General features: G+C 43.8%; 1 protein-coding gene across 1 annotated transcript in view; it reads left to right on the top strand.

Annotated features, from left to right (window-relative positions):
* LOC124778006 overlaps positions 1-14,507 on the top strand; it is a 60,193-nt gene that overhangs the window by 25,874 nt on the left and 19,812 nt on the right. Inside the window, exon 2 of the mRNA XM_047253580.1 lies at positions 7,508-7,910. Coding sequence (XP_047109536.1) covers positions 7,508-7,910 — 403 coding nt within the window. The remainder of the gene's footprint in view (positions 1-7,507; positions 7,911-14,507) is intronic.

Genomic DNA, 14,507 nt, shown 5'->3' on the forward strand with positions numbered 1-14,507 from the left:
GCCTCCGTGGGTAAAGCACAGATCTGGTAATTTTCGAACCTATGTGCCTATCAAAGGGGGGAAGGATTTAGTATCATCGCCGGATTTGGACACCAATATCAAGATGAACGCAACAGTGTTGGCCGTTCAGAGTCGTATGGTTTCACGGCAACACAAGATTTGGTTTGGACAGCACGTGAGATGCCAAGGCCCTGTGTTCAAATGGTTCAAATGGCTCTGAGCACTATGGGACTCAACTGCTGAGGTCATTAGTCCCCTAGAACTTAGAACTAGGTAAACCTAACTAACCTAAGAACAACACACACATCCATGCCCGAGGCAGGATTCGAATCTGCGACCGTAGCGGTCTTGCGGTTCCAGACTGCAGCGCCTTTAACCGCACGGCCACTTCGGCCGGCTCGGCCCTCTGTCGGCAGAGGCAAAGAGGAAAGGTGAGCTCACGTTTCCTGGCTTGTGTTTAAGTACCTGAAGCTTTCCACTCGCCGACATCCTATTTGCACAGAACGACATTCTTGTTCTAGGTTATTCTCTTGGTTTGCTATTCAGATTTTGTTCAGAGACTATTGACGATACTGTAGACTTCACATTAGACTTCTTCTTCGTTTGTCCTTTCTGTTTTTTTTTTTGTGTGTACAGCAGCAACTCCCTTACTGGGTAGTGTGTTACATAAAATATAAAATTAAAAAGGCGAAGGGGGAGAGGAAGGCAACACATTTGCTCAATATCTGAGTTTAGAATTAATTAACATTATACTAATACTGTAAACAGGTTATTTCAAACATAAGTAAATCCAAGTTATACTTATAGTATGTTCTAAGAAATGTTAAAACTAAAAATATTTTTTATTAGGCTACTGTGAGCGTCTATGTAGTATGTTAATTTTGGTCTTTGCTCATTTTATTCTGTAGTAGGTTTAAGAATGTTATGTACGGCGAGTGTTTTTTGTTGCAGTGAGAACAGTTTTGTTCATATTTCTAATTATTGTTGGGTCAATGTTATGTAAATTGTGTGAACAGGTCCAGGAAATTGTGTTGAAATTATTTGTCAGCTAGCTTCACGTCTTCATTTGTAACGTACAGGGTGAACTGAGGATGTGAATGTACTTTTCTTATTATTCGAGGAGGTCCATTTGCTTACCTTTTTTTAGTGATATTTAATATTTATAAGTTGCTTTTAATGTTAGAAACAGTGCGTCCACGTTGATCCATGCCATTGACGGTGCAGATTTACTTACATATTTCAGTCTTAATGCATGTGTGCTCACGATTTGTCATGTTAAAGCTTTTGCTGGTCTTGGCAAGATAAAAGCTGGGACTATTGTCACAAATAATTATGAATTTTCCAAGGCATCTGGTGATTTAGATCCTGTGTACTTTGTTATAGCACACAGTTTTCTTGCTTTGCAATCTTATTCGAACTCCTGTCCTTCAGAAAAGATTTGCAAGTAATATGAGCTCATGCCTAGGAAGGGAATGCACGGGAATTTTTTTTTCCTGGTGGTGGTCATGAATTACTGTGGGTAACTTTATAACTGTAGTTTGATTATGAAGGAGATTTTAATGATTTGTGGATTGTATCCATTATTTTAGCGACACTTTAGGTGATATTGAGTTCATTCTCCTTGGCATGTATGCTAAGGGGAGTTTTATGTATACAGTTTAACACTGATAAGATGAAGAATTATTTGTAATTAAATACGCTGTTGTGGGTTTCCAAGGAATTTTAAAAAACATGTTTTTCATTCCACATTATTATCCTAATACTAGTAAAACTGATAACCCTGTCTGTCAGTGGTGAATTCGAATTTGCAGAGAATGTAACTGAAGACATCTGTAAATGATACAATTTCATCTACTGCATCACTAAATAAGTGTCATCAACAAACCTTCTGTAATAAATCTGTTTATGTTTTATATGAGTATTGGCACTGAAAAATTTATTTTTCAAATGATTAACGTAACTATAAGGTAAATGGCCTGGAAGGCTGCTCCCCACAGTTAAACGTTGGCTGCATATAGATTTGCTTGTTCAGTGAGTAGTTATGAGCCACAATTCATTCTAAAATCGCTATGAGGTCCAGTATTTTTTCCTCGTAAAGTTCGTTGTTTTTCAATAAACTACATATTACTGTTTCAGTGGCATCATGAGCAGTTTCATTTGTGCACAGGTTCACAGTGTCCCTGCCTGCAAATCTGGCGTCGCATGGCATACGCATATCAGTGGTGCCATTAATAAGTTCTTTGGGGGTTACTGATGGAAAAGTTGTTTTCAAAGGTGTAAAAGTTGCCGAGGATATCTTTAAGCTTCTTAGACAAGTAATACACGAGACAGTTCCTTGAGTTAACAATGAGCAATACTGAGCCAATTTTTGACTGAGATCTTAGTTTAGGTAGTAAGTAGTTCGTGTTTAACTATTTCAGGCACCAGCATCTGAAAAAGGTACTCGGAATACTTAATTCCCTAAACTAAGTTTGATATTATTCAGATATAGTGTTAGTATTCAGGTACTTTGTTTTATTTTGATGAAAGAATTGCAAGGTTACTCTGACATAATCATCCTCATACAGGACTGCTGCAGTCTTATTTTTACCTGCCTTTACAACAAGAGTTTTATTATCTGTAAGTTGCTTATTATTGTTAGTGTGTATGTTTTAATCAGTTTTCCCAGGATTGTGTGATGATCATGGGTTTCTTGCAATAATGTTTTTGGCTTTTGAATACGGTATTTTGTTCGCTTGGGTTTAGTTTGGATGTGGCACATGAAATTTTCATGCTGGCAGTTAATTCTTTGGTGCTTTCATTGAGTTTAGGTACACTGTTGTATTTCACACCTTTATCCAGTAACCCATGTTCAGCTTCATGAGATAAAATGCTGGTAGAATTTACTACTTTTTTTACTATAGAATTCATTTTGATGTGTTAGGATTGTCGTTACGATAATGTGTTATTTCTGAGCTAGGTGACTGAATTTTCTTTCTATGGCTTTTGTATTAAAGTTATGTAAATCCAAGAAATGAATAGGATGAATCTGATTACCGACTTTGGATTCAATTTGTATATTTGCCACGTTAGAATGTCTTTTTACTTGTGGAAGGCTCTGATTGCAGTTTTTAACCGTATTATTTCACACTTAAGCTTGGCAATCTATGCAGATTTACTCTTTCTGTTAATGTGCACTGTGATGCAGTTGGGGATTACATTTCAAGCTAGTTAAGTCATGTTAAAATTTATGGAATTATCATCATATTCTTTACTTCGCTGTTTATGAATGTATTGCCCTCACCTAACTTGTAGACAGTAATGTTGATCAAAAAAATACATACAGTATTCCTGAGGGCAATACATTCAAAAACACACACACACACACACACACACACACACACACACACACACACACACACACACACATATATATATATATATATATATATACCACTTAACTCTGCCACCTTGTATATTTCCGAAACACAACAACATGTGAAACATGTAATCGGTCAGAGATGCACCTATGTCAGGAGCTCACACAATGGGCAGGAACTCGGAATCCACAAATCTAAACAAAAATCACTTTTTTATAATGTTTCCATAAGGTGAGGTTCAAAAGCCATGAAGTACTTTATAAAATGCATTTTAATCATCACTTGTTTATTGTCGCATTAGTCATCTACCGGTTTCGGTTATTAACCATCATCCAGGATGTAGGTTACAACAGATTAGTTAAAAAAATCCCATATTCCTTTGAAGCTGAAGCATATCTAAATTATCCACAATTACACAATCAATTTGTCTTAGAACACCGACAGTCATACTATACATGAAACTTACAGATATCACAGGAGAAACATGACGAACGAATTATGTAGCTTATAAGCGGGTACCACAGGCGTGAAAACATCTTCATGCGCTAAAAGCTACAGGAAAACCATTAAGCACGCAGGGCAGAAAAAGTACTGAAGAGAGGGAGAAGATAATCCGACTCCAGTACACATGGACACAGAAGCTTGCTTCTGCTTACTGTACGCTTCTGCTTTTGGAGGCGGAAAGTGAAATCAGAGCAGTGGCCATTACTTTAAGCCAGCTGATACTACACGACACTTCCCCCCACAAGGGGGTCTTGCATTACTTGACACTTACCCTGTTGTGTACAACTTCGTACTCAATGGTAGGGAGAGATAATTATTGATTGGCGACTCCATAGAGCGTTGTGCGCACAACGACCATATACGTGAAATTAGAAGGAAGATCAGCGTTGGCCGTAATTTTGATGGTTTATTGACAGCAAAATCGATTTTCAATCGCATAGTGATCATCTTCAGTGCTCTAGTGTACAAATTAAATTCATAGGCACTAGTGTCAAGTTATTGTGATCGTTTCATAGCTTTGGTTACTGGTAATAACTTGACACTAGTGCCCATGAATTTAATTTGTACACTAGAGCACTGAAGATGATCACTATGCGATTGAAAATCGATTTTGCTGTCAATAAACCATCAAAATTACGGTCAACGCTGAGCTTCCTTCTAATGTAAGGATAAGATAAACTACAAAGTGGTGCAGCATTTGTCGTCCTAGGGAAGATGGACAGGAGTAGAAATGATTAGTGAACATATAAATGCAGTAAACAGAAGTTTTCCTTAACTTATAGGTTCTAAGGAAACTGGGAGAGGAAATAATATGAGGAAAACACTGACAAACCGAAGGGTCAGGATGACAGGATATCTGTTAAGACATCAGGGAATGACTTGCACGGTGCTAGAGGGAGCAGTAGAGGGCAAAAATTGTAGAGGAAGACAGAGATTGGAATACATCCGGGAAATAATTGAGGACGCAGGTTGCAAATGCTACTATGAGACGAAGTGGTTGGCATAGTAGAGGAATTCGTGGCGGGCCGCATCAACAGTCAGAAGACTGATGAATAAAAAAAAGAAAGCGTTCCACAAGCGTTGTGCAGAAACTGTACAAAAGAATAAACAGCAATGATATCCAGGTATTACAAAGAGCACTAAAGAGTATCGTTCAGTGTGAGACCCGAGCTACTAATGCATGAGCAAACTTTCGAACGCTGACTCAGACTGAAAAGCGTCGAAGAGTGGCTGAGGGCGCTCGTAGTCATGGCTGGTGGAGGTGTGGCTCAGCGGGCGCACATCACTGGATCCGCCGGGTCCCCGCGTCGACCGATAACGGCGTTTTCGTTGCCAACTGTGAGACGCCAGTGAGGGTGGCATCGATCTATGATACCATAGACACTACTGGCCATTAAAATTACTATACCAAGAAGAAATGCAGATGATAATCGGGTATTCATTGGACAGATATATTATACTAGAACTGACATGTGATTACATTTTCACGCGATTTGGGTGCATAGATCCTGAGAAATCAGTACCCAGAACAAACACCTCTGGCCGTAATAACGGCCTTGATACGCCTGAGTGTTGTGTCAAACAGAGCTTGGGGGATGGCGTGTACAGGTACAGCTGCCCATGCAGCTTCAACACGATACCACAGGTCATCAAGAGTAGTGACTGGCGTATTGTGACGAGCCAGTTCCTGGGCAACCATTGACCAGACGTTTTCAGTTGGTGAGAGATCTGGAGAACGTGCTGGCCAGGGCAGCAGTCGAACATTTTCTGTATCCAGAAAGGCCCGTACAGGACCAGCAACATGCGGTCGTGCATTACCCTGCTGAAATGTAGGGTTTCGCAGGGATCGAATGATGGGTAGAGCCACGGGTCGTAACACATCTGAACTGTAACGTCCACTGTTCAAAATGCCGTCAATACAAACAAGAGGTGACTGAGACGTGTAACCAATGGCACGCCATACCATCACGCCAGGTGATACGCCAGTATGGCGATGACTAATACACGCTTCCAATGTGCGTTCACCGCGACGTCGCCAAACACGGATGCGATATCAGAGCATCTTCTTCCTGTCGGTTACATTTCGCGGCTGTAGCAGGTCATCTTCGTGGTGTAGTAATTTTAATGGCTAGTAGTGGACATACCTTTTACGTTTCCTCGTAAACCTTTTCTGTTGCACAGGTACTTCCCTCTGGCTTTTCTGTAACAGACACTACATTCCCTAAGGATGAACCAGTTCCATGTATTACAATCTCGTACATATAAAAGGTAAAATAAAATACTTTTAGAAAAGAAATTTACAAAATATTTCTGATTACGTGAAGTTATAGAATGAGAGAAATATTTACATGCATCTCAAGTCAAAGAAGTTGCAGAATACAGATGTCACAGTATCGACAGGCGACATAATTACAGCCTTCTAACTCACAAACGCGTTTCATTTTTTTTTTCCTTTATTGAATTTCGATTCCCCCCGAAGGGGCGGGCTGGCAGCAGCTTAGTACGTTGCTCTACAGCCTACAGATTTTTTAAAACGTAAGAAGAAGAGAAGAAACAATAAAAGCAGGTGATAAAACGGTGACTTTAATTGTAAAACGGCGGGAAATTGTGGAAAGTTAAAACACAAAGCAAAGGGTTGGCAATGCTAATAAAATACACAGGAATCAGACAAGTAACATAGGAGATACACAATTATAAACATGGCGACAGTCTGGTTTCTGTTCATAAGAGATAAAAAATCACACCCAGCGACAGTATGATGTCCGTTCGCAACGCTTTTGAAAAGACACACAACACTGAACACTCACTGTAAACACTGCACGCAAATGTCGGCACAAAGATGACACTCCCTAGCCAAGGGCAGATGGTGGGGGGGGGGGGGGGACCTGGACAGATGAGAGGGAAAACTAGGAGGGAGGAGAGGAAAAACCGAAAGGGGGGGGAACCAAAGGAGGGATAGGACACATTAGAGGGGGGGGGGGAGGGGCAGCGCAGACGCGAGAGGGAATGGGAAAAGGCAGAGGAGGGAAATGCAAAAGGACTCGGGGGAGAGAAGGGGGGCAGAGAGAGGGTAGGTGGGGAAAAAAGAGGATGGAAGGGGGTGAGAAGGAGTCCGGTAAAAGGACAGAGGAAAGGAGGGGGAGTTTGGATCAGAGTTGATAGGAGGGATAAATGGAGGGAGAGAGGGCATCATCCGGGAGGGGGAGATGATGGAAGCCACCTTGGGAAAGGAGATGAAGGGTGTGGAGATGGAGGGTAGGGGGGACACAACGGTGAAGACGTGGCAGGGGGCGGGGATGGGAGAGGAGAGGAGCAACCAATGGGTGAGGGGGATCAAGGCGGCGGGAGGTGTAGAGTATACGGATATGTTCGAGGTATAGGAGCAGATGGGCGAAAGGAATGAGGTCATAGAGGATCCGCTTGGGGGACGGGAGGCGTACACAGAAGGCGAGGCGGAGTGCATGACGCTCAAGGATCTGGAGGGACTTATAGAATTTGGGGGGGGGGGGGGCAGACGCGTTTCATTTAGCAACTGCTTATTTATAGCAGCTTTCAGAATGTGAAAGGGGGAAGGCGCGAGTCGTGTTTCACACGTCGGATGTCGCACTAGACGCGACTGCTACAGTGCAACGAACGGTTTTCAGCTGGCCGCAGAAAGAGACATGCTGAAGCAGAGGAGGCGCAGGTACAAGACGCGGCTGCGGCCGGGCCCGCAGATGAGTCCGCTGGAGGAGGCCCAGGTGGACGTGTTCGACGAGTCGCCGCCCGGCGAGCTGCCGCCGCCGGCGCTGCCCGTCTTCGACCGGCCGCCCCCGTCCTTCGACACTCGGCCCGTCAGCCTCCTGGACGACTCCCCGCCACTGGACCTGCAGGAGTCCCCGCTGCTGAACAAGTACAGGACGCCCGAACAGGTGACGCCGGAGCAGCCGATGGAGCAGTGGTACTCGTCCGAGCGGGGAGGAGGAAGAGGCGCTCGGAGGCGGCTCGTCTTCGACGACGAGGACGAAGACGACGACGACGACGACGACGACGACAGCGACCTGTTAGGTACGTTATACCCACTCGACTAACTTGTTTACTTTAAAAACTGGAGACAGCTTCTATCTCGTGCAAGACACAGTTTGTTCGTTTTAAATACGGTACTTTATGTGCTGTCTTAAGTCGCACGAAAATTTAGCGAAAAATAACGCGAAACCAGCGGTTTTTGAGGAAAACTAATGAGGAGGTATTGAATAGAATTAGGGAGAAGAGGAGTTTGTGGCACAACTTGACTAGAAGATGGGATCGGTTGGTAGGACATGTTCTGAGGCATCAAGGGATCACCAATTTAGTATTGGAGGGCAGCGTGGAGGGTAAAAATCGTAGAGGGAGACCAAGAGATGAATACACTAAACAGATTCAGAAGGATGTAGGCTGCAGCACGTACTGGAAGATGAAGCAGTTTGCACAGGATTGAGTAGCATGGAGAGCTGCATCAAACCAGTCTCAGGACTGAAGACCACAACAACAACAACAATGTGAAATCGGCGAATTTTACCACGTGTTGTGAAATTTCTAATTTATTTTTTGGTTAAAAAGTGGCTCCAGATTCGGTAAAGAAACAGTAGCACCGAGTTTCCCTAAAAAGTCACCAAATGCGCCATAAAAACAACGTCGAATTTGGTAAAAGCAACATAGATTTGGCAAAAACATCAAATTTGCTAAAAAAGACAACACCGGATTTTGAAAAAAACAAACTAACCACACCAAATAAACACCAAATTTGTGAGAAAAGAAGCAAACACCGAATTAAAAAAGCAACGCTGAATTCGGCAAGAAAACCCAGAATTTGGTACAACACCAACTTGGGGAAACAACGCCGCGCGGAATTAGCCGAGCAGTCTAGGGCGCTGCAGTCATGGACTGTGCGGCTGGTCCTGGCGGAGGTTCGAGTTCCTCCCTCGGGCATGGGTGTGTGTGTTTGTCCTTAGGATAATTTAGGTTAAGTAGTGTGTAAGCTTAGGGACTGATGACTTTAGCAGTTAACTCCCATAAGATTTCACACACATTTGAACATTTTTTGGGGGAAACAACAACACAATTTGGCGAAAACAAACCAGATTGTGGCAAGAAATAAGGAATTTGATACGAAATATTGAATCTGTCTAAAGAATAACACCGAATTTGGCAGAAAACAGCATTTAATTTGGCACAAAACACCGAATTTGCAAAAAACAACACCGCATTTACTCAAAAATAACTCCGAATTTAGTCACGAAGCGAAACGATGTTTCCCTCTACCTAGGCCGACCTTCAATTGCGTTTCGTTTATTAATGTGCCTGTAAAGTGGGATAACGGAATGAATGAAATCGGGCGATGTCAAGCGAATCAGAGTGGGAAACGAGACACTAAGTGTAATATAAAAGTTTAGTCGTTTGGGCTGCAACATACAATGATGAACCAAACCGTTATGACCGTCTACTTAACAGCGTATTCGGTCGCCTTTTGGCAGGTGCCTAGTAGATTTCCGAAGGTATATGGCAGAAGATGTCTATGCAGGAATCACGCAGTTCCCATTAATCAGGGGCCGGTAGTTTGTGGCAACACGTTGGATCCCACTCATGTTCCACCTGCTTCAGATCAGGCAAATTTGGTGGCCAAGACTTCAAGATGAGTTCAGCATCACGCTTCTCAAGCTACTGTAGCACGATTCCTGCCTTGTGACACAAAGACAATTATCCCGTTGCAAGATGCCATTTCTACCTTGGAAGACGTCAAGCGAGAAGGGATGCAGGACGCTCGCACTAGCGTTCACGTAGTCCATAGCTATCATGTCGCATTCGATTAGCACCGCAGGTCCCATGGAAGCCCAGATAAACGTCTCCCATAGCACAACACCATACCCACCAGCCTGTGTCTGCAGCGCTTTGCATGTTTCGAGCAGCCGTTCGTCTCCATGACAGCTCATTCGGACATGACGATCGACCTTTGCAACTCGGAATGTGACTCATCCGACAAGGCGACATATGTACGAGGGTCACTCCAAAAGAAATGCACACTATTTTTTTTAAATCAATCTTCTATTCTATATGTTTGAAAGTTTTACAGTGTGTAGATACATCCTTTAGGAACAGTATTTTCATTTCTCCACACAATTTCCATGCCTCTCAATTGCCTTACGGAATCTTGGAACCAGCGACGGTAAAATCCTGGACCAATCTGTTGGAGCCACTGTTTGGCAGTGTGCACAAGGGAGTCATCATCTTCAAACCTTGTTCCACGAAGAGAGTCTTTCAGTTTCCCAAAGAGATGGTAGTCACATGGAGCCAGGTCAGGACTGTAAGGCGGATGTTTCAGTGTTGTCAATCCGAGTTTTGTGATCGCTTCCATGGTTATTTGACTGACATGTGGCCGTGCATTGCCGTGCAACAGCAAAACATCCTGCTTTTGCCGATGTGGTCGAACACGTCTCAGTCGAGCTTGAAGTTTCTTCAGTGTCGTCACATATTCATTAGAATTTGTGGTGGTTCCACTCGGTATGATGTCCACAAGCAAGAGTCCTTCGGAATCAAAAACACCGTAGCCATAACTTTTCCAACAGAAGGTGTGGTTTTGAATTTTTTTTTCGTGGGTGAATTTGCATGATGCCATTCCATTGATAGCCTCTTCGTCTCTGGTGAAAAATGATGGAGCCATGTTTCATCACCTGCCACAATTCTTCCAAGAAATTCATCTCCACTATTCTCGTACTGTTCTAAAAGTTCGCTGCGTACCGTTTTTCTTGTTTCTTTGTGAGCCACTGTCAACATCCTGGGAACCCACCTGGCACAAACCTTTTTTAACGCCAACACTTTCAGTATTCTGCAAACACTTCTTACCCCTATCCCAGCGTAGCGTGACAATTCGTTCACTGTGATGCGTCTGTCAGCAGTCACCAATTTGTTAACTCTCTGCACATTGTCTGGAGTGTGTGCATTATGAGGCGTGCCGCTGCGAGGACAATCCTCAATATTGCCGTGCCCGCTTTCATCACGTAACCTGCTTGCCCACCTACTAACTGTACTGCGAACGGCAGCAGCATCTCCATACACCTTTTACAACCTCTTGTGTATGTTTCCCGCTGTCTCGTTTTCACAGCACAGGAATTCTATGACAGCACGTTGCTTCTGACGAACGTCAATTGTAGCAGACATCTTGAAGACATGCTGTGACGGTGCCACTCATGGGAACAGGTTGAACTAAGTTTGAAAACAAGCGGAAAGGATGTATCTATACACTGCAAGACTTTCACACATGCAGAATGAAAAATGTATTTTTACAAAAATAGTGTGCATTTCTTTTGGAGTGACCCTCGTACATTGATCCACAGTCCAGTATCAACGATCTCGTGCACACAATAATCGTAAATAAGGATGACGTTCGATCACTACGAGAACATGTAGGGGTCGTATGCTGCGATGCCTCATGTGCAACAATTTGCACTGACTTATGTGCCCTGAAACTCTTGTGCTTGCACCAGCATTGGACTCTGTCGCCAGATCTGTCACAGGTTGCCCCCTATCCTGGTTTACAGATTGGGCAAAGCTGCGACGCCCATGTTCTATGATGAAGCACGAACGTGCAACACTTTGTCGCTTACTCGTGTTGTCACAGTTCTTCAACCACTTACCATAGATCGGGGATGTATAGACTTGCTTGTACCACGGGTCGTAAGCCGCTGACTGTAACTACATAGCGACCACAAGTAGAAGAAAAGGATTATATACTTAGTTTTCATCATGTGTTTTACAAATATTCACGTCATTTAATAAATATAGTTCCAACAATGTTTAACATTGTGCGTGGTGTCAGTTTGTTCTAAGTCGTGTCTCCCTACCACTTTCGCACAACGACGCTCTGAGCGTGTTTTTTAGGGAATTGACTAGTTTGAACCTGGGACCTGTTGCTGGCAAGGAGACGCCAGACCACACACGACATGTAGAGTTAAGAAGAGTTCAGTGAGACTAGCGATGATATAATCAGATACTTAATGATTTCAGCGTCAGCTCCACTGCACTCCCTGTAAAAGAATCTTAATACTAACTAAATTTAGTGGAAGGGGTTCAAGGCTTTCCTATGTTTAGTTAGCTAGTAAAATAACGTCGGAAAAGCAGTTAAGTTTACCATTGGAAGTTTTATTCTACTCACAAAACATTGTTTTTAAATTGCACTATTGATAAAAGGAAATATTTTAATACAGGATGATAAAAACCAACTGCGTTCAACAAAAATGTAAACGAATATTCCCTGAATGGGTTTCCAGGTTCTACAATGGATTGAAGGATCACCTATGCCATATCACATCTATAATCTAGGTTTAAATTAAGTTTCTCAAAAGAGAAAACTATCAAAATTGTCTACAGTGACCCTCAATTATCTTTAATTACTTATCTAACTTGTCATAACTTACAGTGACTTATGTGGCTTCTCAATAATTATATAACAGAAAAATCATCGCGTTTCAGATTTTTACTTCAAGTAGCAAATGTGAACACCATGAGATTTAATTGACGATCGACACTAGTATTACGTAAAAAGGGGGTGTAACAGATGATACTTCTGCAGTTATGAGTGAAGCTTTATGCGCTGTTACGCGGCATCGCGTGCATTCATTATCTTGTCGTTGGTTAGGCAGCATCAGGGGGCGGCAGGCGGCGCAGCTCCATACAGCTCGCTGCCTCGGAAGCAACTCTCTACTAACTTTTCCTTACTACAATTTACCGAAGTTGGTAAAAAAAATTATCTGGCTGTGCTTTCATCTGACCAGTCAGGGTATCAATGTTAACCTTAAGCTCCGCCTACAAAAATTCTGTCTATCCAATGAGAAACGCTATACTTTTCGTGGTGGTGCAATGTTTTTAACGTTTGCAACGTACCAGAGACGCGAAAAAGTCTCACGCTAAAACCTGCAGCTGGTGTGGCTCTTTTAGTGTTATCGTAAGATCTATACTGACATCTTGGGTTGTCGGGTGTTCTGCCGGATATCAGCGTCGTACTTGCACGATATTTCGGTCACGTAGCTCGTGGCCTTCAGCAGGTGCGAACTGAGACTGCTCCTCGAGTGGATCTGGTCCAGTATTTATGCCTATGGCCTTCGCCCTCCACCAATGGCTGCAGGCGCTTCCTCTGTGGTCCGTGCCCATTCCCTGCGACCTGCTGGAGCGTTGCTGCTCCGTTTTCCGTCCGCTGCGGTTCTAGGTGTTCCCTCTGCGGTCCGCGCCCACCAAACCCGCTCCTGGGGGTTTCATCTACGGTCTGGGGTACCAAGCGTTCCCCCTGCGGTCCGCGCCCGCTCACCACGACCTGTAGGAGCGTTGCCGTTCCGTTTTTCGTCCGCTGTGGCTCTGGATGTTCCCTCTGCGGTCTGCGCCCACCAGTCCCACTTCTGGGTGTTCCATCTTCGGTCTGGTGCGCCTGGCAGTCCGTCAGGGACTCGTTTTCCATCTCCATGTCTCTGGTTCTTCTGTTTGTGTAGTGTTGCAGCTGGCCCCGTTGCTCCTTTAACAATTCCAGAGCCGGATCCCAGCCACTGCTTAGCTGGTACCCTGTGTCACGGTTCATAAGATCGTCAGCCATTTTAATTTCTATCGATTCTCTTATAACTCTGTCCCAAAATCTGGGTGTTTGTGCTAGAATCTTGGTATCCTCATACTTCATGGCATGATCTAGTTCTAGACAGTGTTCAGCAATGGCTGACTTAGTCACCTGTCTTAATCTAGTGTGACTCTGATGTTCTTTGCACCTGATCTCCACAGTTCTTGTCGTCTGGCCAATGTAGGACATGCCACATTGACAAGGTATATTGTAAATCCCCGGTTTTCGTAACCCCAGGTCGTCTTTGACACTCCCCAGCAGTCCCCCGATCTTGTTGGATGGACAGAGAACACACTTGATATTGTGTTTACGGAGGATCCTACTGATTGTGGCAGAAATAGAGCCAGCATAGGGCAGATATGCCACGTTCTTTGCTTCATCTTGGTATTCTTCAGGAACCTGTGGTATAGTGGCTGGTTGGAGCGCCCTCTCAATTTGTCTGTCCATGTATCCATTCTTGGCTCTGAGCACTATGGGACTTAACAGCTGTGCTCATCAGTCCCTTAGAACGTAGAACTACTTAAACCTAACTAACCTAAGGACATCACACACATCCATGCCCGTGGCTGGATTCGAACCTGCGACCGTAGTGGTCGCGCAGTGCCAGACTGTAGCGCCTAGAAACGGTCGGCCACTCCGGCCGGCAGCATGTGTTAAGATGTTCAAGAAACTCATTGGGCCTGTCCATTCCATGTGGCCAGATCACGAAGGTGCCATCCACATACCTAAAGACGCATGTGGATTTAAATGTGGCTGTCTCCAATGCCCTCTCCTTAAAACTCTCCATAAACATGTTGGCAACCACAGGGGACAGTGGGCTGCCCATAGCTACACCTTCAGGTTGCTCGTAATATTGGTTTCTGTACAGGAAATACGTGGATGTCATTGTATGACTGAACAGGTCCAACTGAGCACCGTCAAATTTCTCTGCAATCAGTTCTAGTGAGTCTTTCAGTGGGACCCTGGTGAACAGCGATACCACATCAAAACTAACCATGATGTCCGAGTCTGTGATGTGCAGTTGCTTGAGG

This window comes from Schistocerca piceifrons, chromosome 2 (genome assembly GCF_021461385.2).
Source record: "Schistocerca piceifrons isolate TAMUIC-IGC-003096 chromosome 2, iqSchPice1.1, whole genome shotgun sequence".
Taxonomy (NCBI): Eukaryota; Metazoa; Arthropoda; class Insecta; order Orthoptera; family Acrididae; genus Schistocerca; species Schistocerca piceifrons.